We start from the raw sequence: 26,517 nt of genomic DNA on the forward strand, positions 1-26,517 counted from the left end.
GGGTATATTCCAAAGATCTTTTGGGTTATGATGACATGGATCGCCCCAGTGCACGCTAGGGTTATGAAAATTTCTCGGTGGTAGGGGTACCTGACTGGGCTGCAACCAGAACTCATTAGTATTGTCAAAGTGATTCTGACCCCTTGATGTCCGCATATGATCTAAGCTATCTGGGGCAAAAAGTCTATGCGAGATTGGGGCAGAGGTGTGCAAAGGGTAGGGGAGGGGAGTGTTATAGCCCATATGATGTTTATGAAATGTAGGTATGGTAAGGCCACCGGGGGCTTTTGAGCGGCCATAGCTATCGGAATGGTAAAGTCTAGGCCGAGCTGATGGTTGTCTCAGCATAGCCTCGGGATAGAAGTAGCTTAGGTTGTGGGTTGAGATTCCCCCCTCTCCCGTTCCGGGATACCAGTCACTGATATATGTGACCAGTCTGTGATCTTTGAAGTTAACTAAGATCACATCGCCTTCAATATCCTTGGGTCTGCTACCTACCCAGTGGCATCGCCTGGCCGAGACGATATCACCATTTAGGTGTGGCGGAAGTGGTCTGTTTCTCCTCAACCAGTAGATAACCTTGTTTTTTAAATTGGCCTGATGTTCAGGGTTACCTTCTGGCGGGGGCGGAACTCCTGTGAGTGCTATAACATAGTTTATGCACTCAGGTGGTAGATCAACGGTATTCCTTGATCTTCTATTGGATTGATGTGGAACGGTAGGAGGGGGTTTTGAATTAATTCTATTGTTGGCATGCGTGCTATGGGGCCTTGTAGTGGTATGAAGTTTTTCTACGGTCATGGGTTTTTCCAATGCAGTGGTATTAATATTGCTATTATTACTATTTTTGGCAATGGGTTTACAATTCTGGGAGGGTTTTGGTGGCCCAGCTGTAGGTGGTGCATTTGCCTTAGGAGTACCGGTCACTGTCTTGGGTGGTTTGGATTCTTTAATAGGCTGTGGTGGATCTCTAGAGGTGTTCGATTTCGGGCGAGGTATCCCCATTTGTTCTTGTAAGATTTTATCAATATTCTCCCCTAATCTTTTGATCCTTTCAGTAAGGGGAAGGATCAACGCCTTAATGAGGCGGTCAATGTCATCCAATAACCCTGCATAGCTGGGTACCGAGATGGAACTGGAGGTCATCTCTTTCGCGGGATCTACAGTCCCAACCTTGTCCGGGATGGTGAATGGAGTGTGTGGCACTTGATTGGGAGGCATGGATCTCTTTTTAATTATGAGCTTCTTTCTTCTCTTCCTTGGTGGGGAGCCAGAAGGGGTTTTGCCAGAGGGGGGTTTGAGACTCTTGGTGGTGTCCCTAAACGGTGATATTAGAGGCTGGCCCTCGGGAATACTCTTGGTATGATGGTCAGGTCCACTTGGTGTAAACACGGGAGAAGGTATGCCTATATCATAAAGGAGGGCTGGTTCCGCGGAGGGAGTGCTTAGATCTATGGTCTGGGTGTCAAGTACCTGGGAATGAATGGAGTCCGAAATAGTAATAATGTCATTCTGTACAGGGGGATTAGTCTGAAAAATGAGGGGAATATCTTCTATAGAAGGGGAAGTATTAACATAATCTATTGGTGTGGTTAAATCCATTGGGGATGATAGAGATGTTATGGTTGCATCCAGGGGCTGGAGAGGTCTTAGTTTTAACTTTTCAATGGAGAGACGTCGACCCGCTCGTTTCTCAGCCAGAGTGAGCTCCCGGTCTACGTCAGTCTTAATTTTGGCAAAAAATTTGTCCAAAGGTCCTAGCAAAGGAGACCCTTGTATGGCCGGCGCCTGGGTTGCCTCAGAGGTAGACATCACTGAGGGCGTATGGGGACGTGTAAGGCAGGGGGCAGGAGTGGAACACTAATCTAGTGGACTAATAAAGGGCACTAGAATAGGAGAAGCACAATTCTACCAAGGGGGCAACTACCAAAAATATATAGCAAAAAGCGGTGAGTCTAACTTACAAATTGCAAGGGCGAAGAGAGTGGGCCCGGCCCGGCCTCTGTCGGCCCCGGACGGCCACAGACGGTCCCGCCCTTGTCCCGGGCTTCTCCCGGCGCCCTTCCGCGCGCTCCCACGCAGCGGGAACGGTACTTCCTCTAAGTAGCTGACCGATTGGCCACCGGGAGGGCGGAGCCGGCAGGGAGAGCAGCCCAGCTGGACTAAGGGCGCGCGTGGACTCTTGGTCCTCGGAGTCCACCGCTGTCGCTCGCAGCCCTGCCGGTCAGTCCAGGTAAGTCCCCCTTCTCTGTCCTAAACACCGCTACAAGCCGCGGAGCGGGACCCGCGGAGCGGGTCCGGCGAGGCGTGACGGCTGCAGCAGGCTGAGACAAGGTTCCTCAATGGAGTAGGTAGTGCCCTGAAAGGGCTCGGCATTTGTGCAGGGTATCCGCTGGAGGCCAGTTGACGACGGTATTTGGCGCTGTGAAGGTGGGGGCGGAGCCGGCAGGGAGAGCAGCCCAGCTGGACTAAGGGCGCGCGTGGACTCCTGGTCCTCGGAGTCCACCGCTGTCGCTCGCAGCCCTGCCGGTCAGTCCAGGTAAGTCCCCCTTCTCTGTCCTAAACACCGCTACAAGCCGCAAAGCGGGACCCGCGGAGCGGGTCCGGCGAGGCGTGACGGCTGCAGCAGGCTGAGACAAGGTTCCTCAATGGAGTAGGTAGTGCCCTGAAAGGGCTCGGCGTTTGTGCAGGGTATCCGCTGGAGGCCAGGTGACAACGGTATTTGGCGCTATGAAGGTGGGGGCGGAGCCGGCAGGGAGAGCAGCCCAGCTGGACTAAGGGCGCGCGTGGACTCCTGGTCCTCGGAGTCCACTGCTGTCACTCGCAGCCCTGCCGGTCAGTCCAGGTAAGTCCCCCTTCTCTGTCCTAAACACCGCTACAAGCCGCGGAGCGGGTCCGGCGAGGCGTGACGGCTGCAGCAGGCTGAGACAAGGTTCCTCAATGGAGTAGGTAGTGCCCTGAAAGGGCTCAGCGTTTGTGCAGAGTATCCGCTGGAGGCCAGGTGACGACGGTATTTGGCGCTGTGAAGGTGGGGGCGGAGCCGGCAGGGAGAGCAGCCCAGCTGGACTAAGGGCGCGCGTGGACTCCTGGTCCTTGGAGTCCACCGCTGTCGCTCGCAGCCCTGCCGGTCAGTCCAGGTAAGTCCCCCTTCTCTGTCCTAAACACCGCTACAAGCCGCGAAGCGGGACCCGCGGAGCGGGTCCGGCGAGGCGTGACGGCTGCAGCAGGCTGAGACAAGGTTCCTCAATGGAGTAGGTAGTGCCCTGAAAGGGCTCGGCGTTTGTGCAGGGTATCCGCTGGAGGCCAGGTGACGACGGTATTTGGCGCTGTGAAGGTGGGGGCGGAGCCGGCAGGGAGAAAAGCCCAGCTGGACTAAGGGCGCGCGTGGACTCCTGGTCCTCGGAGTCCACCGCTGTTGCTCGCAGCCCTGCCGGTCAGTCCAGGTAAGTCCCCCTTCTCTGTCCTAAACACCGCTACAAGCCGCGGAGCGGGTCCGGCGAGGTGTGACGGCTGCAGCAGGCTGAGACAAGGTTCCTCAATGGAGTATGTAGTGCCCTGAAAGGGCTCGGCGTTTGTGCAGGGTATCCGCTGGAGGCCAGGTGACGACGGTATTTGGCGCTGTGAAGGTGGGGGCGGAGCCGGCAGGGAGAGCAGCCCAGCTGGACTAAGGGCGCGCGGGGACTCCTGGTCCTCGGAGTCCACCGCTGTCGCTCGCAGCCCTGCCGCTCAGTCCAGGTAAGTCCCCCTTCTCTGTCCTAAACACCGCTACAAGCCGCGAAGCGGGACCCGCGGAGCGGGTCCAGCGAGGCGTGACGGCTGCAGCAGGCTGAGACAAGGTTCCTCAATGGAGTAGGTAGTGCCCTGAAAGGGCTCGGCGTTTGTGCAGGGTATCTGCTGGAGGCCAGGTGACAACGGTATTTGGCGCTGTGAAGGTGGGGGCGGAGCCGGCAGGGAGAGCAGCCCAGCTGGACTAAGGGCGCGCGTGGACTCCTGGTCCTCGGAGTCCACCGCTGTCGCTCGCAGCCCTGCCGGTCAGTCCAGGTAAGTCCCCCTTCTCTGTCCTAAACACCGCTACAAGCCGTGAAGCGGGACCCGCGGAGCGGGTCCGGCGAGGCGTGACGGCTGCAGCAGGCTGAGACAAGGTTCCTCAATGGAGTAAGTAGTGCCCTGAAAGGGCTCGGCGTTTGTGCAGGGTATCCGCTGGAGGCCAGGTGACGACGGTATTTGGCGCTGTGAAGGGGGGGCGGAGCCGGCAGGGAGAGCAGCCCAGCTGGACTAAGGGCGCGCGTGGACTCCTGGTCTTCGGAGTCCACCGCTGTCGCTCGCAGCCCTGCCGGTCAGTCCAGGTAAGTCCCCCTTCTCTGTCCTAAACACCGCTACAAGATGCGAAGCGGGACCCGCGGAGCGGGTCCGGCGAGGCGTGACGGCTGCAGCAGGCTGAGACAAGGTTCCTCAATGGAGTAGGTAGTGCCCTGAAAGGGCTCCGCGTTTGTGCAGGGTATCCGCTGGAGGCCAGGTGACAACGGTATTTGGCGCTGTGAAGGTGGGGGCGGAGCCGGCAGGGAGAGCAGCCCAGCTGGACTAAGGGCGCGCGTGGACTCCTGGTCCTCGGAGTCCACCGCTGTCGCTCGCAGCCCTGCCGGTCAGTCCAGGTAAGTCCCCCTTCTGTGTCCTAAACACCGCTACAAGCCGCGGAGCGGGTCCGGTGAGGCGTGACGGCTGCAGCAGGCTGAGACAAGGTTCCTCAATGGAGTAGGTAGTGCCCTGAAAGGGCTCGGCGTTTGTGCAGGGTAAACAACCACTCATTTATTTTCTTTTTTCAACAGTGTATCTTATCCACCATTTTAGAAGAAATCTTAGTTTTCAAACTACCACTTCATTTACAGAGACCATCTGAGTGCATCCAGACCTCTCTTCAACATGCTTAGAGTGTGGATTGTGGTACACAGCTTTATTTTCTGGAGCCAAAGGTACGCATAACAGAAAGGAATTCACAAAGCTGCAGCAGGCTGAGACAAGGTTCCTCAATGGAGTAGGTAGTGCCCTGAAAGGGCTCGGTGTCTGTGCAGGGTAAACAACCACTCATTTATTTTCTTTTTTCAACAGTGTATCTTATCCACCATTTTAGAAAAAATCTTAGTTTTCAAACTACCACTTCATTTACAGAGACCATCTGAGTGCATCCAGACCTCCCTTCAACATGCTTAGAGTGTGGATTGTGGTACACAGCTTTATTTTCTGGAGCCAAAGGTACGCATAACAGAAAGGAATTCACAAAGACCTAGGTTTACCAAACGTAGATATTAAATGGATTGGACAGAGAGGATTAAAGTGGCACCAATTGATGCCATTGGTGAAATCCTTTTTACATCTCCAACACCATGACCTCATAATTGTGCACTGTGGTGGCAATGACCTAGGTACTTTGAATCGGGTAGGTCTAGAAATGCTTATGAAGGACACCTTTGGAGAACTGATGTCACTTTCCCCCCAAACTGCCTTTGTCTATTCTAACATATGCCAAATGCAGAAATTGAACTGGTCCAATCAATTTTGTCCACAAATTGAGAAAGCTAGGAAACATGTGAATAAATGTGTGTCTACATTTCTCAGAGACTATAGAATGGGGTCCATATACCACAACAATCTGCATTTCAATATGTATGGCATCTATAGGAGAGATGGTCTACATTGTACAGATGAAGGGAACAGAGTCTTCCTCATGAACTTTAGACTCTACATCGGTACTTACTTGTAGGTACTAAAATCTCTCAATAAACACAAGGGCTCTTTTTAGAGCCACCCAAGATCACATAAGCTTGATGTATATCTAAAAAAAACATGTGTTTTTTTCCAGAGGCGAAATGCGTGGATCCTAGGCGTATCCCGCGACTTTTAAAAATATATATATATTTTCCTATATATAGACCCCCTGAGCAGACCTTGGGGGTCAGGGTGTGTCTACCCTGTCCCTGTTCATGTTTTGCACACATATTTCAGACTTCTTCACCCTCGCTTCTACCGAGGCACAAAAGGCTGCCAACAGTTCCTGGTTTCAAATGTTTATAATCGCTTGTCAACCAATTACAATTGAGCGAGTGATCGGGACGGTGCGCTTATGCTACGATGCCAATCCTCGCACAATCCGCGGATCCACCGTGCCCATAGATATATAATTGACTTTAACCCTAATTTTCTCAGAAACTACTGTACAGATTGACACCATATAAGCAAAAGGCACAAGTCGGAACTGAGAACTACCTCTCTGTCAAATTTGATGTAATTCCGTTCAGCGGTTCGGGCTGTAGCCATGTCTAAAGGTCCTATGGGAAATTGCATGGGGAAAACACGTTTTGGGACCCCCTTTTTTTCTCGGCCCCGCTTGACGAATCACCCCCAAACTTTCAAAGAAGGAGCGGAACTGAGCAGGCCAAAAGTTTGGGAATTTTCAAGAAGATTCATCAATTGACGCCAAAGTTATTGCCAATAGAATGTTGCGGTTTTCCTATGGATAATAAGTCCTAACTATAACTACCTACTGGCGACCGCCAGTAGGAGATATATATATATACATATATATATATCCGCCACAGCCTTGCATTATCGTCGATAAATCATCCGGCACTCCAGGGTAGATTACAAAAGTCCTTTTTATTCTTGTGACGAGATACATCTACGCGTTTCGGGAGTCAAGCTCCCTTGTTCACGATGCTTCACCACCATTTTAGCTGAATTAAAATACACTTCATGGAGGTAGTGAAAACAAACAGTGGACTTAGCATTGAGCAGAACACCACAATTCTCTATAACATGGCAGCCATATTATAACGTGTTACTTCACCGGAATTTTACTAAACATGAAGCCTCATTGTAAACATATTTCATGTAAAATTATTACAAAAAGATATTTCTCTTTTTATAGTCAAAAATGTCCATATTTTTACTATGTATTTCAACAGGATTCATATAATTAAATTCCCCTGTACAAATAGTACATAATGAGTGTTGATGTCAGTTTACTAGATTTTATACTAGTTCTTTTTCCTCACAATTAAATTGGCAAGTGTCATTCTTGCACAAAACAACTTTACCATTTCTTTTAAAGAAAAAAAGTGCTAGTGCAATATTTTCTTATTTGCATATAAAGTGCAAAGACTCAGTACGGGGGAAACAACAACCTTTTACACACTAAAAACTCTCCATAAAAAATGGAAAATTCATAATATTCAGAGAAGCAGCTTATACTTATATCGACCTATGTACATAATAAAGTGCTAGTGCTTATGTAAACTTTGATTATTTTCTCAATGTAAACATTTTTACTCCAGTACTCACAAAATAAAGTGCACGTGCTTTAGTAAACTATAATCAACTCTCTTATAGTAAACATATCACTCTGTACAAATATACTTATTTGGTTCTCTTCCGTACTAAAAAAAATTGCTCTTCCATCATAAAGTGCAAAATACATAACAATCTCTAAAGTGCAAGAATATATATAATATGCTGGTCCATATGATGTATAAATCAACTCAATTCATCACCTCCATTTAAGCGTAATATATATATATATCTGGTTAAAAACACAAACAGTTCATGGTTACTAGTGCAGATTTTCATTTCAGATTTCATTATTATTCTCATCTAATTGTTTCAAGGCAGACTTGTATATAAATCCTCGTCGACATTGAGCCCTAATGGTTTCTTACAATTAAATTCCAGAATAAAATACGTTTCTAACCTTCGAAGTTCTCTTTCCCTGTCCCCCCCTCTCTTTTTCTTGGGCACTTCTGCTATACAAGTATATTGCAGACTCTCAGGGTTACTCTGGTGATGGGACTCAAAATGTCTTGCAACTGGATAAGTTCTATCCTGATTGACAATTGCTCGCCTGTGTTGCAGAATTCTTTGATGAACAGGTAGAATCGTGCTACCTATATACATTTTTGGGCATGAACATTGTAGCAAATAAACAACAAAACTGCTTTTATTATTATTATTATTATTCCGAGTTTTGTATAGCGCCTGGTTACCAATAGGCATCCCCGCGCTTATCAGAACATAACACAGCTACAAGAATGCAAGGATTAAACAGAGAACAAAAAAGGTTTTAAAAGTTTACGAAACCTGAAGAGACTGGCTTCGGAGCGCAGTTGTAGGGGCAGTGAGTTCCACAAGGAGGCCACATTTATTGAAAACCTTCTGCCCCCAGTTCTTGCCTTTTTCACCCTGCCAACCTGAAGGAGATGTTGGTGGTCAGAGCGGAGGGAACGAGAGGCCTTATAGGGCTGGACCATCTCCTCAAGAATAGGTGGACCCACCCCGTGCAGGACTTTGTGGGCGATGCAGAGTGACTTGAATTTCACCCGGTCCTTCACAGGGAGCCAGTGCAGTGCCCTCAACGCAGGTCGGGCAGATTGCCGCCTAGGGAGACCCGTCAAAAGCCTGGCAGCCGCGTTCTGCACTTGCTGCAGTCTGTTCAGGGTAGATTCGGGTGCGCCCAGGAAAAGCGCATTGCTGAAATCCAGCCGCGAGATGATAAGTCCCTGGATGAGAAGCCTTCGAGTGGCCACTGGGAGCAAGGGCAGAATCTTCTGGGCTGAACGGAGCAGGCCAAAGCACACGCCAGCAGTCTTTTTGGCATGGGTTTTAAATGATAGGTCCTGCTCCAGCCATACCCCCAAGCTCTTGATCTCCTGCTTGGGGGGGGCATCGGTCCCAAACAGTCTGGCCAGCTGCTGGGGGGCAAAGATGGAGAGGAGTTCCCCAGCAGCATCAGTTCCGTTTTGGAGCCATTTAACTTTAGGGCTGAGCTGCACATCCACGTGTAGATCTTTTCAAGACACGTGTGCAGCCGGTCGGGATGGTACGCCGACTGGGAGAGGCCTACCACCAGCTGGGTATCATCAGCGTAACTGATGATTTTGATACCCAGCGGCCGTACCACATTCTCCAGGGGGGCCATGTAAACGTTGAATAGGGTAGGGCTCAATGAAGAGCCCTGTGGCACACCACACTGGAGAGGGGTAGAAGATGATTTTTCCTGGCCTTCCCACACCTCAAATGTACGACCTTCCAGGAAGGAGGCGAACCATTTGAGGGCCAAACCCGTGACCCCGACCCCTGACAGCCGTTGGAGAAGCACCTGATGGTCCACGGTGTCAAAAGCAGCGCTGAGGTCCAGGAGGATCACTGCCACTGATCCCCCCGAATCCAGCATGCTCCTCGCATTCTCCACGACCGCCAGCAGGGCGGTGTCGGTCCCCTGACCGGGCCGAAAACCCGTTTGGGAGTCGCCCAGGAGGGAATTGGCTTCCAAGAAGTTGGAGAGGCGGCTATTCACCAGCTTCTCAGCCACCTTACTGATACCCGGCAGCAAAGAGATAGGCCGAAAGTTGGCGAGATCGGCGGGATCGAGGTTAGGCTTTTTCAAAAGAGCCTTAACCACCGCCCCTTTCCAACTGGGGGGGACCACCCCATGGGCGAGAGACAGGTTTATCAAGTCCGTAGCAGGGCCAACGATAGTAGATGACACCTGTTTAAGATATTTAATAGGTGCTGGGTCTTTCGGGGAGCCGCTCTTCATAGATCTCAGCACCGACAGGACTTCCTCCTTAGTAACTGGACCGAGGGAAGCCAACTCCGCCAATGGTAACTCAGGTTGGGAGCTGGGATTGTCCTCCAAAGAGGAGATCTCACCTAGCCGGGGAAGGGAAGCCAGTATGTTGTCGATTTTACTTTTAAAATACGAGGCCAGTTCTGTGCATTTTTTGCGAGGGTCCTCGTGGAAAACCTGAAGGTCGGGGGCATTGAGTAGCTCCTTAATGACCCTAAATGACTCTTTGGAAGAGTTGGCCGCAGAGCCAATGCGCTCTTCGAAGAATCCTGATTTTGCCACCCGAATAGCGGATTTGTACCTGCTCAGGGCCGCACGATATTCTTTACGATTCGCCTCACTCCAGTCTCTCCTCCAGGACCGCTCTAGCCTCTTACATCCTTTCCTCAGAGTTCTTAATTCTGATGAATACCAAGGTGCCGAGCCCACTCTCTTCCCCCTCGTAAGTTGTTTCTTTTTGGGTAGGAGAGTGTCTAGAGAATCCACGAGCCAGGTGTGGAAGTTCGCGTCAGCGACTATCGGGTTGGCTCCCTGAGAGGGCTGCTTTTGCATGTTATGAGGCTTCTAATGGTGATGGTTTTATTAAAAAATGTTTTGAGGCTAGTTCGATTTATACCATGATTACATGCCTTGCATTTAGTGCATTTCTTAAAACCAGGTTTCTGTTTTAACCAATTAGATGAACTTTTCTTTCTCTCTACGAATTCACTTTTAACAATTAAATCTTTTAATGATTTAGATTTCCTATAGGTGATTTCGGGATTCTTTTAAACTCTGGAACCTAGCACCGGATCATTCTTTATAAGATACCAGTGTTTTTTTAAAATAGATCTTATCTCTTTATGTTTTACATTGTACGTGGTAATAAATCTAGAGTTGATCTTATTCTCTTGGATTTGATTTAGTTCCTGTTGTTTTTTTGTTCTTGATGGTTCAAACAAGATCTTTTGTCGATTTAAATACCGGGTCCCATCTCACAATGGAATTGAGCTGGCCAAGTAGCTACCCCAAACGATTCCCTATGCTTGGACTCCCCGTTGGAGCCAAAAAGTTCCTTTGGTGGACAAGGTGAAACTTTAAGAGAGGATGTATCTCATGGCTTTAAGGTTGTCAAGAATGCAGTAGATGATTTACCACAGGCTTGGTGTAATGACTAGATGGTGTGCTCAACAAGGCTACCGTCGACATAATTGTTGTGGTCATCACTGTCGATGTAGTCTAGGTTTTAGTTGAAGTTGGAGCTGTCAACTGTAAAGTTGTAAAGTGGTGGAGATGAGTGATGACTGTGGTCCTGTCATCAGTGGGGAGTCAACATAGAGAGACGACGATGTGAAGTCATCAACGATGTCTTCCAAGTTATAAAAGCAGTGTAGGATGAATCATCTATGGTTATGTTTTCAGACGTAGCTTTTAGAGATTTTATCAATCAACTGATTGCTGATGGAGCTTTAGAAATCTTTTTCTTTGCAAAAGAATCCTCAGAGGGCACTTTGCCTGACCTCTATGACTTTCTAGAGGGTATTGGTGTGTGGTCATCACACGTAGATGGTTGTTGTTTTTCAGATCTCTGCCTTTTGTTTTTTCACCCTCTCAGTGTCGTTGGAGGCTTTCTTTCTATCAGGGACAGCATGACTCCCAAAGAAACAGTTGCAGAAGCCTTCTTACTGAGTAGCCACTGAAGCAGGTGACCCTCAGGGACATTGATGGTTTTGGTTGAGAAACACAGCATATCTTTCATCTTATGTGTGGGGTTCACCCAGTAGTTGCATTCATCATGAGGGCTATTAGCAGAAAGTCCCTTTTGGCAAAAAAGCCAGATTATGCAATACTGACAGGACAAAAAATAAAATCCCAATAAGTTACCATGCAAGAACAGGAAGAGAAAATGCCCTAAATTGAAGAAGTAACCTGGAGTTTAGCATAGAAAGACCAGAAATTGTAAGAAAATATGTTCTTAAGAGGAACTCTAGACAGAGACTCCCTTTTATATGACGTACGGTTGAAAATCTGAGACATAGTAGTCTTTGGGGGCGTGGACTTTCACCTCATTGGTTGTGTTATGAACTGTTTTGAAGGATGTCAAGGTCTTACTAAATCAAACATTTTCATCGTATTTCTAAGCAGCGGGGCTAGTGATCTTTGCAAGTGGTGGAGTGTACTACCTTCCAGGAGTTCACCCCATTTTTTTCAACATTTGCCTCACTCATACTCATTCGCTCTAACATTTACTCTTTTCCATCTCCCTCACTGTTACTCAGACACAGAGGTACTCATACTCACTGGTTCATGTTATCACTTATAAACACACTTATACACAATCAACCGTTCACACACTGGCTCTGTGCCCTGATACACCTGGGGCACCATTGATAGCTACACCACCTGACTAACTTCCACTCACTCTTTCTAATGCAGTCATACTCCATTCACTCCCTTATACAAACTGTTAAACTCAGATTCTCATTAACTTTCACTCTGATTGGCACTCACAAACTCAGTCACACACACGCTTTTACATAATCCCATTTAGTTTCAATCATTCACAAATATAAATATACATATATGAAGAGAGAAACAAAATTGTTTTACTTACCTTACTTCCTTAGCAGCAGAGAAGGCATCTGGTGCTGTACACTGGAACCAGCAGGCAATGATTCTCAACGATGAGCAAGACAGAGCAGCAAGGACAGATTCAAAAAGGGAAAGACCCACCTCAATTCCTCTCCCAGTTTCTTGATACAACAGGTAGTATAGCCCTAGAAGCAGCAGGGAAAGACCTGTGGGTCCTATCCCTGTAGGTCTGGTTGGCTCCTCAATGCCTTCACACAAGCCCTCGTCGTAAGTGGCTAAAACCAACGTGTATCAACTTGGGCACCCGGCGGTATATTGAGGCCCTTAGAATATTAGAGACTGACTGTTCACCCTGTATAGCGGTTGCTGTTGCTAAATTTCTAAGGTGGGCTTGGATTATAAGCACTTGCACTTTAAACTCTCTAGAAGTTAGCTAAAGAACTCTAAGATATCTAAAAACATACGATTGATCTTGTTGATTTTTAATGTTTGTGAGAGGATGTTTATTCTGCTTTTATGACATGCTGTCGAATAAAGCTTTGAAATTGGATTGGTCTTCAGGGATGCACTGAGTACGCCCTGACAGTCACAGTTTAGAAGATATACTTTGCTGCCTGAGACCTAAGCAGTTTGTCTGCTAAATAAAATGGATTGTGCCTGTGCACGGGGACTGTAGTTGAACTATGCCCTTCAGAAATGCGCAATCCAGGCATCCACCTATAATAGAGTGCTGTGTTTCAACAGTACAATGGAGATGGATCATTCCTTAGCTCTCTCAGCCCCCTCTCCCTGTCATAAAGAGCCTGGAGACGAGGATGCGAGGAAAGTCATACTTTCTTGAAAACTGCTAAATTAAATAATATGCAATGTTGGGACTCAAAGACGCAAGGTACAGCCCCCCTGCCTCATAGGAGGCAGGGGGGGGCTGCGCCCTGAAGCCCCTGTCAAGAAGCTGCCACTCTTTTTAATTCAATGCAGCACAATGCCAATAGTCTACTGTAAAAGGTCGATATCCAGTGTCTGTATCACATTTAAACAGAAAAAGCAGAATGATTAAAGTTCATTAAAGCCCTTAGAGCAGCGAGTGGGAAACCGCGTTGGGCATACCTATTACACAGGACCAATGGACGTATTGCTGTGCACAAACGTGCGTCCTCTCCCCGAACTACCGGCTGCACCTTATACATTTTAACGTTCTAGACTGCACATACAGAACTCCCGCATGGCTCATGAGACTCAGAGTGGTATTGGAGGCGTGCAGCCTAAATTGTAGGGCCCCCGATGCAACTTTTGTGCACTTAGCATGGGACTGCCCCAAGATCCACACATATTGGGAGACAGTGTTTGATGCTATAGCTGAGATGACGCGGATACACTAATGGACAGATCTCCCATGATGGCGCTACTGGGGTACGTAAAGGTCAACCGAATAGGGGACAGACAGCTCTGCGTGATGCCCCTGCTGCTTGCCAAAAGACGCATCGTCATGACATAGGGCAGGAGGCAGGCCCCCAAAAAAGCGATGTGGTTGAGAGACGCAGAGTTCTGCCAGGAGAAGCTTGAGGCATTCTGGGATTTTATGCCCACTCAATCCAGACCTTGGGATTTCTGGGGCCCCTACAACAGTAAATAAGTGCACACTCGACTGACACAGCTGCCCCCACCGCTCCCCAATGATGATAGATATGTTGCTCTGCCCACTACCTTCTTGGCCACGTAGGGACAATGAGACCCTTTACACGACCGTTAGACCTGACTGAACGTCCTAGGACACCCCTCCCTTACCCGCTCCTTCTCCTCGGACGTCCCTTCCCCTCCTCCCCCGCTGTATGGTTACAGGTTATGCTATTTGGAATAGGACAATTGCGATTCACGAGAAGTCAACAGGAACATGCTGGATCCTTCAAATTGCACTGAGCACCCAATGATAATCCTAAATGTGATATGACTCAACTGGACTTTGACAGTCATGATAAGTCAAAAGAATGAACATTATATAGTGTACTGTAACTGCTCAATCACAATACATGTGTGTCTGAACATGAGATTTATTGTAATTGCATTCACAAAATCTTGAATAAAAAGATTTATTTTTTTAAAAGCCCTGAGAGCAGCGTCTTCCCATTATCGGCCTCCCAAAGTGGGTTATTGCTTCTGTAGGTGGTCATTGCAGCATTAGTGTATCTAAGAGACAGAGGAAAAACATAATCCAATAACTTCGACCACAATACCAACATAAACCATGTTGCATGCGTCACTTCTCACTCTCAAAAAAACCACTCCTCCCGAATGTTTTTACAGTAGGAGGCAACCAACTCTTACATCCCACCATTCTGCCCACTGGGTCCTCAACATTTATCATATCCACTAACGTCCCTCCTCAATAAGGTCCTATGTGGCACCCTCTCCTCTCGTCTCATGCCGCAAATTTTGTGTAAAGAGGTACTCGCTCTGCTCATGGGGGGTGGAGGGGCGTTCATCGGTTTTGGCATCTAATTTGTCTAAATAATCGTCCCCGACAATCTTTCCCGCCTCTCCTGGATCATAGTGCAGTGTAAATATCCAACTTTGCGCTAGCCAATTTGGTGCACCAGCGGCGCAGAAGTGGAGCTGCCTTAGATTTCCAATTCATGGCTTTACTTCTTTTAGTACGGATCAAAGCCGGGCTAATGAAGTGCACAAGTCCCCTTGCCTTTTTTTTTAAAACAGGTCTCAAATCCAGAAAGCATTGGAGAGGGTCCAAAGGGAGGATACATGTGGTCGCTTCCGATATGCATATGCATTGTGCTACCTGTGACTAAAGCGGAGATATCGATAGACAGGATCACACCATATGCATAAAGTCTGCTGTGTCTGCCATACTGCGGGGGCATGAAGTCTGCGGCCCAGGGTACATCCTCTCCTCTCTCAGGGGTCAGAAAAGTGTGGTGGATAAAATTAATTTGGACAGATCTAAACCTTGCATTTCTCAAAACCTGTTTGATGGACTGTAAGCAAAGGCCCCAAGTCTTGTCTCATATGTCACCGCATAGTCACCATTCCTTGAGTGTCAAAGACCCTTTGGTTTAATGTCGCCGCAGCGCCCTGTAAATGCACATTATGGCCTTTCTCACTACACCATTAATCAATATCGTCTCTAGTGGTGCCACTGTGGGTGGCATGTTCGTATCAGTTCCCTACATGGCCAACATTACTCGGTTCAGGGCGGTATATATCACAAAGTACCCAAGCCGTATGCAATCCTCAAATCTTCAATAGTTTACAATTTACTGTCAGTTCAGTTGTTAGATCGGGCCGAAACCTGTATCCCCCTACCCCCAATCTAATAAAATGTGCAAATAGAAACACACTGCGGCATTGCTCATATGGGGAGACACGGAGCATAATGGGATATCCTATTGCGCTCGTCCGATATAACCCCTCCCTGTGTGCACCGGTGCTATTGGCACAGCATACATTAACCACACCAACCAATGAAGTTCGGTCCTATGCCCAGCTTTCGCAGTAGCGGCACAAAGTCTGGCCACCCTAGAGTATCAAATGCCTTCTCCATGTCAACGGCGGCAAGCCCGCAGTGCGTCTCCATGAGTCACGCCCAATCGATAAGCCAGAACATTATGCTCAAAGTGTTATGTCCTAGAATAAATCCACTCTGGTGTGGGGTACCACCGTGACGACTATTGGAGACAGACGGTTGGCAAGTACCTTACCCAGCAGCTTGTAATAGGTTGAGGTACAAAGGTGGTAGGTAAGTAGTACAAGGTAGATGGTATGCCAAGATGTAAGATGGTAATAAGAGCCCCACCAGGAGCTGTTTCCTTGAGCTCAGCCAGGAGTCAACTGTCCAAGATCAGTCACACCACATTCCGTGACATCAATGAACATTCTAAGTGTTCCTAGGCTGAACATGACAAGAAAACAGGGTGGAAAGAAGGAAGAGTAGGAAAGACCTTATAACGCCTCTCTTGTGGATTCTGATAGGACACCTTTTCTAGCAGCTGGCCCACACCTTTTAGCAACTGGGGTGCTAACTGAGCCTGTCAACCTGCAAAAGTTATTGTAAATTAGGGATGAAGTCAAACAAGGAAAGTAAGAAGGAAGACCATCTCACATAACTTGGATCCGAAGAAATAACAAACATGGAGAAAGAGAAATGCCTGCAAACTGATTTTTCCGAAGAGAACCAACGTTTTACATGATTTTACCACGTATGTAGCCCTATCTGGATTCAATCTGAGCTCTGCCACCCCCTCGAAATTCTGGTACAAATTTTAAATGCAAGTTGCTCTCAGGAAACTTGGTATGAAGGTGACATAATATCAAGCAATAGCTTCATTTTCAACACAAAAGCATAACAAAAACAATAATAATAAATAATAAGCATTAGTGTATAAACAACACATTTTTTATATTAAAGCCGGATTTCTAACAATGTACATGTTGTAGCAGTGCAAGTACCCAACATATTTAACCTTCTTCAGCAGAGTAATCACAATGTCACTTCTGCTCTATTCTGTATATTTCAAGTCTCTCCTACCCACACTAACCCAACACAATCCATGGGAAGCTTCTGACTGAGTCCTTAAGAGTTCACTTCAATCTGAGGAGCCAAAGGGTTAACATTTATTTTATGAGTCATTAACAATTCTTCTTGATCTATCATACTTTTGCTGGGCTTTTACAAGTAGGTAATAGCTGCCAATTTTTAGAGCACAGTTTGCATGCCCACAATATTAATCTTCTTCTCTCAGTGTTGCAGTCATATCCCAGATCCTTAGTTGTAGCCAAAAAATTAAAGTCAACAGTCAGCTTGTGAATTGTTAATGTAACCGGATCATACAAGATTACTGAGCACATTACAACAGGTCATGTTCATATTATGGAGGAAATTACTGTATTCTTGGTAGGTGGACTAGCCTTCACCTTATCAAAAATGCTCTAATAAAGATAGTTTTCCACATGTAGTACTCAAAGGGCATCAAAGACCGGACATTCGTGTTCCAAACACTATCATCCTAGAAAAGACATACTACACAACCTTACAAGTTTACTTGGTGCTTTATCTTGTGGCTTTTTTTTTATAGAAGAACATAAAGTCTGCACCTGATGGATGTAAGTTGCAGGGATCTTTTCCTCTCCATACTGTCTGTTAACGAACAGCAGAGCATAAAGATACCCCATCCGTCCATACAGTAGCTCGTCTGGCACCCGGGAATCCAGTTTCACTGCAGACTGATGTAGCTGTAGTAGGCTGGAAGCAAAAGAAACACACATTCGAGGGAGGCTACGAAATGCAAGACCAGAAGGTTCAATGAAGGTGCATTGGGATTCAAATGGGCATGTCCCAACTGCCTAGTGAAATTCACTGGCCACAAAAATATTTTTAGACAAATAAAAGTGGAAGATATGCAAATTATAATTCTCAAAAGTGCTTTTATCCCATGTCAGCTCGTACAGTAGTACTTTTGACAATAAGAATCCAAGTAACATCACAATATGTGTTACTCTTCAAATACATTTTCACAAGTAGAATCTTGGTTCGTTTCATGGACATTCCATTGCATCTTTTTGGCTCCAGCACTGAATTAGACAAGACATAATAGAAGTGTCTGCCATTTGCCAAACAATCGCACATCAAACAACCTTAGACTAGTGATCAATGGATAACAAAGCTCTTTTATGGGACTGTGCTAAGTAGCTGAAATATAATGTTTTGTCTGAAATTATTTTCAGGAGCACTGTTGCACTTATTACTCCCCTACCAATGCTATCCAGTAGTACAAACTGGAAAAATAAGTTACTTCCTTTTAACCCACCAGGGGAATCCTCATCCTGACCAAAGTCAACTAACATAAACTTCAATATCCGAGTTGACTCCTCTCTCTCTTGGCATTCAAGGATAGTTGGTGACCGGACTATGTCAACCACCTTTTTTTTGTTCTCTCCCCTTGCGATGCACTGTTTACTTATTATTCATGCTGTATTTTTTTTATCTCTGGTTTGCTTCCTTACTGCCTGCCTACTATGTAATGCAATTTCCTTCTGTTTCTTCCAGCCTGTATGTAAAGCGCTCTGATACCTACAGGTCAAGCTAAAGCTATATAAAACTTTTAAAATAAAATAAAATTTTAAAAAAGACAGATGTGAGGTATCCCAAAGCACTATAGCATATACAAATTGTAGTAGGAGAGTAGGATCTGCTATCGAGGACCCCAGCCTAGCTGCTTCCTCTCTAAAATGATTGCATGTACTTTAGGTACACTCCAGTTTGGTTACTGGGGTACCCTTGTGAGTCCCTAGTATATGGTACACCAGGTACTAAAGACTTCGGTACCCCAGAGGCCTACCAGGGGCTGCAGCATGTAATATGCCACCCCTGGGAAGCCTTCCAAAATGACATCACAGGTCTCTGAAGAAAGACCTTTATCTACCTTAAATCACGACACATATAAACCTATCAGTCACCCCTATGACAGGCCTTATCAATCCTGAAGGCAGGGTGCTGGGTTTTGTGTGAGAGGGTGCCCATGCATGAGCAGGGCCCCTCTTCAGCCTTCAGTATTTATTCTCTGGGGCTGTTCTGTGATGCAGCCAGACCATATACTCTTAAGTGCATTATAACCTCGCTGTAAATGCTCACTTTGGAATGGCTGTACGGAAACATCACTTCCCAGACAGGCTTTAGTGTATTGGGGCTGGGTGGGTGCACTCTGAGAGTGCTTTAAATTCCACACTGGGGGCACATTTGGTGTCAATGTGCATAGCCCAGTTCAAACCGATTGCAGGGGCTACAAGCCCCTGCTCTGGCGCTGGACTGGACAAAGGAAATGGGTGTAGCTATCCCTCTTTTCAAAACCTCCCATAGGTGGGTCCAAGAGTATGTCCAACCCATTAATGGGTATAAGAAAGGAACCCCTGACTACAGGACTTTAGATTACGCCTGGACTCTGATACTGAATCCTGGAACTTTGACGATCTGCACAACGCTGGATGACTGAAGAATCTCCCTTGGAGTAAAGGAGTTACTCCCCTGCGGGGCAGGCACCAAAGACGCATCTGAACGGTGGCATTTCCGAAGCTCCCGACGGACTCCGAAGTAATTGCAGCCCAGGAGGCGGATTTCCAAACTTTTCCAAGGCCGATCTGAGTCCCCAGCAAAGCTTAGACCCGCAGCCCTCGTGGGTGCCGTGGGACCGGAACCCCTGGACACTGTGCACATTTGCAAGTGCATTAGATTCTCTACGTCTCTTTAGGCTGTGCATTGGGTTACTTGTAGCCCAGACCCGAGCACCTTTTCCACTAAAGATTGCTGGCCTACACTCCACGAGTGTTCCGTGTGCCGACCCTTTGTGTTTTCGCTGGAGGTACCTTCGCGATCCCTGGTCCGTTGACTGGTGGGTCCCTGAGAAGGCAACTTTGATTTGCCTTGGGCTTCCCTGGTTGCTTCAGACGTGCCCTGACTCTCCACCACTTGGTGAGTCACCCAGAACATGCTGGTCCATACCGAAGCATATTTTCTCTTCCTGCGTGTGTTGCTGTTGCCAAGGTTGTTGCGTCCAATCCGGGAACCGACACCGCAGCCCTCGACATCCTTCGCGTGACAGCTCGAATCCAGCCCCTGGTTGTCGTCGACGCCTCCTGGTCCTTGTGGCTGCAAAGTCAAGCTTCACCTCTTCACACCTGAATCACCCTACATCGGTGGGCATTCAAATATTGTGCCCCTGGTCACTGGCTAGTGACCCAGACTCTGTCCCCTCTGCTTTCAGGTTCTTCTCATCTAAGTAACCAGGCTTGGGTCACACCGGACACTTTCCACTTCGACTGCAGCAGCACTTTGCAGAAGATGGCCATTGAAATCAACAACGATTCCAGACCCCAAAAGACACCTATGCACTCGGCTTCCCTGGGTGAGGTAACACGAGTACTCCGGTGCTCCTGTGGGTGTTGGCCCTAGAACCCCTTAAGTCTAAAGGGGTTTGCTGAAAGTCCTCTCCTAAGTGTCCTTAATCTTTAAATTTCCAACTGCAACTTTCCCCATAGAAGCTAACTGTGTCTCCCAACTGTGTTCTCACACTGCACAGGTCCCCCTTGGGTCCCCTGTGTCACTACCTTGGGCGGTTCCTTGTGGTCCCAGCGATTCTACAGGCTCTACACCTTGTGTCTAGTCAAGTCGTGGTTCTTATACCACTTTCCTTTATTGATGATAGATTTAACCCTTTACCTCCTTGTTTGCCCGTGTGGAAGTCGTCTACAGGAAGGGAGACCTGCATCCCTAGCGGAATTCACAGCCACCCCATCGTCACCTTCGACCTGCAGCGCCTCGCGCACCAGAGGCAGCAGACTGTGTGGGAGCTGAGGACAGGAGGCGCGGGCAGGTGAGCAAGCCGGCGGGGCTGCGAGCACGCAGGCAGGGACTCCAGTGACCAGGAGCCCCTGCGCGCCCAATTAACACACCTGGGCTGCTCTCCCCGCTGGCCACGCCCCCCGCCTAGCGTTCTGAAAAGCTGGCTGTTTGTTGAGCTCCACGGAACCCTTTACCTCTTTGTTTGCCCGTGTGGAAGTCGTCTACAGGAAGGGAGACCTGCATCCCTAGCGGAATTCACAGCCACCCCATCGTCACCTTCGACCTCGCCGGACCCGCTTCGCGGGTCCCGCAGCGCCTCGCGCACCAGAGGCAGCAGACTGTGTGGGAGCTGAGGACAGGAGGCGCGGGCAGGTGAGCAAGCCGGCGGGGCTGCGAGCACGCAGGCAGGGACTCCAGTGACCAGGAGCCCCTGCGCGCCCAATTAACACACCTGGGCTGCTCTCCCCGCTGGCCACACCCCCCTGAACGCCAACCAACAAGCAAGTACACTTAGACCACTGACCACTGCCCCCGCTCAGCGGGAGCGAGCGGGAGCGTGCCGGGAGAAGCCCGGGACAAGGGCGGGACCGTCTGTGGCCGTCCGGGGCCGTAGGGGGCCGGGCTGGGCCAGGTTATTGTCACTGTTATTTGTTTACCCATTTATGTCCACTGTTTAGCAGTTTGTTATTAGTATACCAAGTGTGTTTTTGGGCCAGATAGTATAGCCTGTTCCGTCTGGTTATGAGTCATTCAGCTCCCCCAGGTGTGGGCATTTCTCTACTTGGCCCACTCGATACATTTTTTAAGAAATCTACCAAGGAAGTAGATATGGATCTACTCCTTGCTGAGAGAAGAGCTGAGCGACGTCGCTCAATTGAGCAACTAAAGAAAATTCCACTGCCCACTCTATCAGACCCAGATTTCACCCAAGAAACGGCTGCTCAAGGGTTGAACTCCATTGAGGATGATGTCACTGATATTAATCAAATCCCTAGTATATTTAGGTTTCCAAACATCTCCCCGCCGTGTGCTAGTGCTACCAGCGGAGGCCATTTAGATTGTCCCCCAATTGATCAATCTAGCCTTATTGATATAAACATCCCCGATATACAGATCTCGGACTCCGAATCTCGTCCTACGCTGCCCAACCAGTCATTGGTTTGTATAGATCCTGGCGAGAATCCACTTCCAACGAGTGTGTGTGACACTGAAACCAAGCTTGACAAAGTTAAGAGGGTCGTGCGTTCCCCACCCAGGAAAAAAAGAAGAAAGGGCGGGGTAAAAAGGAAAGGCCAGAGTTTTCAGTCACCTCCCTCATCTCCACGTAAGTCAAACCCTGAGTTATTGATTCCACCTAATGCTGAGTTATCGCTGCCTGACCTACAAGACTTGGTCACCCCTGAGACAGCTACTGAAGGGTTTAATGAGGTGACCTATGCCATCATAGAGAAGCTTATCAAATCATACATGTTACCCCTGCTGGAGCGTGTTAGGACAATGGGCGACAAATTGGACCGCCTACTGGCGACCATTGAGCCAACACATCTCCCTAGCTCTGATAAGGACGTGGGACCTTCCACCAAATCACATGGCACAACCCATGTTGCTGGCAATATAAACACCAACTCTAGCCAACAACCCAAAAGTACAACTAAAGTAACCACTACATCACACAAAGCACCGGTTTTGGCGGCTAAACTCCCCAAAACGGCAAGCACTGCGAAAGCGAACCCCAGGGTAGTCACTAACAATCCTCCCACTAATGAAGCAGTGCCTCAGGCAAAGATTGGGGTGGGTAAACCCGCAAACTCTAATAGTAAATATCATAAATCCACACCACGGAGGAACAATGTAGACTTGCCTCCGGATTCTATGAATTATGTTATTGTAATGACGGGTGTGCCACCAGTTTCGGAGGGGGATAGGGAAAATAACGAAAGCTTAAAAAACAAAGTCATCTTCTGGCTGAAAACAAATAGACCCCTTCCTGTTCATCTTAACGGGGATATTGTTTCGGTCAGAAGATGTCAGTGGGTGGGGGTACGCCCCAAGGATATAGAGGGGGATATAGTAATAATCAATTTTAGGGACCATAGAATAGTATCCCATCTTTCAGATTGGTATGTGGGAAGAAATGAGGGAGGGATCTCCACGAGGAACCTTAGTTATTTTTATCCTGAGACCCTGACTAATCCAACAGATCAACCTCCTGTAAAAAACACTAAAAGCTCCCTCAAATGGTCCAACTTTACACCTAGCTTTCATGGACCCCAATTTAACCCTGAGGCACGGTACCGCTCCTACACACAATCTAGCTACAACTATTCCCTTCAAACACCTGGTTGGGCTATGGTTAAGCCCCAGCCTCTTGGTCCTCCAGCCCAATTGGACTTTCCACTCCATAATAAGTCTCTGTACCCTTTGGTTCCCCCCACCCCTGTTATCCCACAGATTCAACAGCCCCCAAGCTTTTATCCAGCATATCACTTTCCGAATAGGTTCACCCAGCCCAATGAGTATTGGAATATTCCACTGAGAAACCTCTATGACCCACTATCCGGGTTGTCGACTAACGATTGACCAGCTTTTTCAACAAGGGACAATGAGTCTAATTCCGATTGTATGAGTGTTGGAGATGTCCTGAGTACCCCATTAAGCACTGTTGAAAGTTTTGTAGACCAACCTCGTTATTTGGAAGGGTGTATGGAGTACTCAGGAGAGTCAGATATAGTGGCTATGGTACCCACCTCATCGTCCCTCAAGGATGTCACCTCCGTGGGCATAAATCCAGAGCCATTTACCCAGGATGGGCCAATATGTTTGTTAATGGAAGGCTACGAATACTGTTGCCCCTGTGCATGATGAACCCCTTCCGCAGCCGAACGAACCCCACCCTCTAGATGTAACTAGATTATGTGATCAAGTATGCAAAAGGTGTACTACTTTGGGATGTTGGAACGTTGCGGGAATTGAATCTCGTATATGCATTCCTGACTGGGTTGATTTCATTTGTCAAGGTGATGTTTGGTCTTTTCAGGAGACCTGGGCAACCACACCAGTGTTCCTTCCAGGTTTTTTGAACTTCAACAAACCAGCCGTTAGAGGTCATAGAGGACGGGCTATGGGTGGCCTCACAATCTGGGTTCGCCAATTTGAAGGTGGGTCTGCTAAGGAAATTGCTATTGACTGTCCAGACATATTGATAGTTAGTATTAAAACAAAAAGTGGGTTGGATATACTACTGATCAATGTATATGCTAGAGGAGTTAGGGGTGGCAGAGTTTCAACCACCCTTCTTTGTCTGGACGAATTCCTAAGTTCTACCCTAAAAGCTGGTCATGTGGTTGTTATGGGTGACCTAAATACTTGTTTTGAACCTCTTAGCAAAGATGATGGTTTATTAACCGAAGCAGAGGATCTGACCTGGGGGATCCCTCAACTTGATATACCGCCGATCAATAAGTGGTCCCAAGCAGCCACGTATATCAAAGGTCTTTGCCTGAATTGGGGTTACGTGCCCTAAACGGTCGAGTAAGCTCGGACAGGATGGGTAAACACACATTTTTTAACGGTAGACATAGTAGTCGTATTGATTATATCCTAGTTGACATCAAAATGTGGCCTATGGTATCGGATATGGTTGTTAAGCCACGCCCTGAAAGTGACCACGAACCCCTGATAGCTGAACTGAAGGATTTTAGCTTTGCAGGGCCGGTTGAACGACACCTTAATCCCATACAGGAGGCTGTCATACTCACAAATGACATGAGGAGGGTTCGCTGGCCAAAGGTTTCTGTGGATGTAGAAGCACGCAAAAAGATCAGAGCCCTGGTCTCCAACTCACTGATAGAAATTGATAAGTGTGAAAACCAGGAAATGTTGACCACAAATATCACAGACATTCATGCCGGCCTGTTTTTATCCCTGAAATCACTGTTTATTAAGTTTGTTGCAAATAAGGGTAGAGGGAAGGTTAGGAAACCCGCTAATTGGTTCAACGACGCCTGCCGACAGACCCATGCTGATTTGTTTAAAGCTTTAAAATCAAAGAACTCTGCCCTAATCAAAGAAAGTAGGAAGGCTTTTAATGAAGCCAAACGACATGCCAAAGCTGCTTGGGATGACGAGCGTTGGACATCACTAGCTGAGGCCTGTGGCTCTAGGAACCTACAGCAGTTTTGGCATCTTCTTAGGTGGGGTCAGTCACAGGATGATCGCCCAAGCCCCGCATCAGTTGAACAACAGAAATGGGTGTCCCACTTTGAGGAGCAATTCAGATGCCGCAGTAATATGCAAGATACCATCAGTTGGCCACTTTCGCTAGATACACTTGTGTTATCGGCTAGTGAAGTCGAAACAGTCCAGAAAGCCATCCCTAGAGGAAAAGCGCCCGGTCCCGACTGCATCCCAGCGGACATATTTCAACAGGACCTTGATCTATGGGTGCCGTACCTAGTGCGATTGGTAAATGCACTGGCCATGGGTGCTAGGGTACCTGATTCGTGGGCTGGTGCAGAAATATTGCCTATCTTTAAGAAGGGTGACCGGTCGGTTCCATCCAACTACCGGCCGATCAGTCTAATTGGCGCGGTACAGAAGATCATAACCTGTCTTGTCCTCTCCAGGATCCAGGCATGGATAGAGGAGCATGACATCCTTACTCCTCTTCAAGTTGGGTTTAGACCCCACGTGAGCACCCTGGACCAGGCATTCCGTTTCATGCTCTTGCATTGGAAGACGGTTACCTTGGGCAAAGGCAACCTATACGCGGCCTTCGTGGACTTAAGGTCTGCTTTTGAACTCGTCCCGAGGGCCGGGTTATGGAGATGCCTATTAGACATGGGCATGCCCCCTATTCTGGTACGACTCATAGTGAACCTTCATGCACATACCTATGCTTTTGTGCGATGGGGCAAACCGGGTGAGGTGACGGAGAATTTTCCGGTGGCCAAAGGTGTCAGGCAAGGTTGTGTGCTGGCACCCACCTTGTTTTCACTATATATTAATAGAGTCACCAAGTACTACGATAACTTTTCCACGGATGCCCCTAGTTTGGCTGGAATGAAAATCCCCCTGCTCATGTTCGCTGACGATACTCTCCTGATTTCACAAACTAGACAGGGTTTGCAGAAAGCCCTGTCGAGGTTCGAGAGTTTCTGCAGCGAACATGAGCTGGAGATAAACATGTCCAAAACCAAATTTATGGTTTTAAGAGGGCACAAACAAATAAATGCCAGGGTTTCCAATGGGGATATCCCCCTGGAGCAGACAAAGCACTTCACCTACCTGGGAGTTACCTTTAGTGAGACCCTGAGTTGGTCCCATCAGATCGAGCTCATGACCATGAAGCACCAGCAGTTGGGTGGGGCACTGATTAAGGAACATAAAGGGTCATTTACAAGGCCTATTTCCCCCCTTATTAAGATCTATGGCGGTAAGGTTTTACCAGCAGTCCTATATGGAGCAGAACTCTGGGGAGGTAGTAATTTGGACCCGCTAAGACATGCCCAAAATAAATTTCTAAGAATGGCAACAGGTCTGCCACAGTCAACACCACTAATTCTCCTACTTTACGATTTAGGGTGCCAATCGGTGGAGGACCAAGCAAGACTTCGCCCTCTAACATTCTGGCGTCGTCTATGGACTACGCCGGAACTCCATCACTATGCAAATGCCTGTTTGGAGGTTAGAAACAGCATTGGTGCCTCAAGTATTGGCTGGTTTAGAGACCTTAAGGCTACCCTAATAGCTTTGGGGTATGGTGACCTGTGGTCCTCCCCCGAGTCAGCCAACTTCCCTTCAAAAAAGGACTTCAAACAATGTTATTGGGAATGGATGACATACAACAGGATTTCCAAAATGAGCTCGAGTAGCCTCACTGGTCTGTTCATTGTATATAAGGACACGCCCAAGTTGGAACGGTACTGGGACATTATAACAAAACCCCTGGAACGCAAATTATTTTTTCAATTCAGATGCGGTTCAC

General features: G+C 47.7%; 1 protein-coding gene across 3 annotated transcripts in view; it reads right to left on the reverse strand.

The window, feature by feature from the left end:
- LANCL1 (LanC like glutathione S-transferase 1) overlaps positions 1-26,517 on the reverse strand; it is a 639,396-nt gene that overhangs the window by 300,060 nt on the left and 312,819 nt on the right. For all 3 annotated transcript variants that reach the window (XM_086955555.1, XM_086955554.1, XM_086955556.1), the window contains exon 5: positions 17,291-17,438. In XM_086955555.1, the coding sequence (XP_086811681.1) occupies positions 17,291-17,438 (148 nt within the window). The remainder of the gene's footprint in view (positions 1-17,290; positions 17,439-26,517) is intronic.

Source organism: Lissotriton vulgaris, chromosome 2_1 (genome assembly GCF_964263255.1).
Source record: "Lissotriton vulgaris chromosome 2_1, aLisVul1.2, whole genome shotgun sequence".
Taxonomy (NCBI): domain Eukaryota; kingdom Metazoa; phylum Chordata; class Amphibia; order Caudata; family Salamandridae; genus Lissotriton; species Lissotriton vulgaris.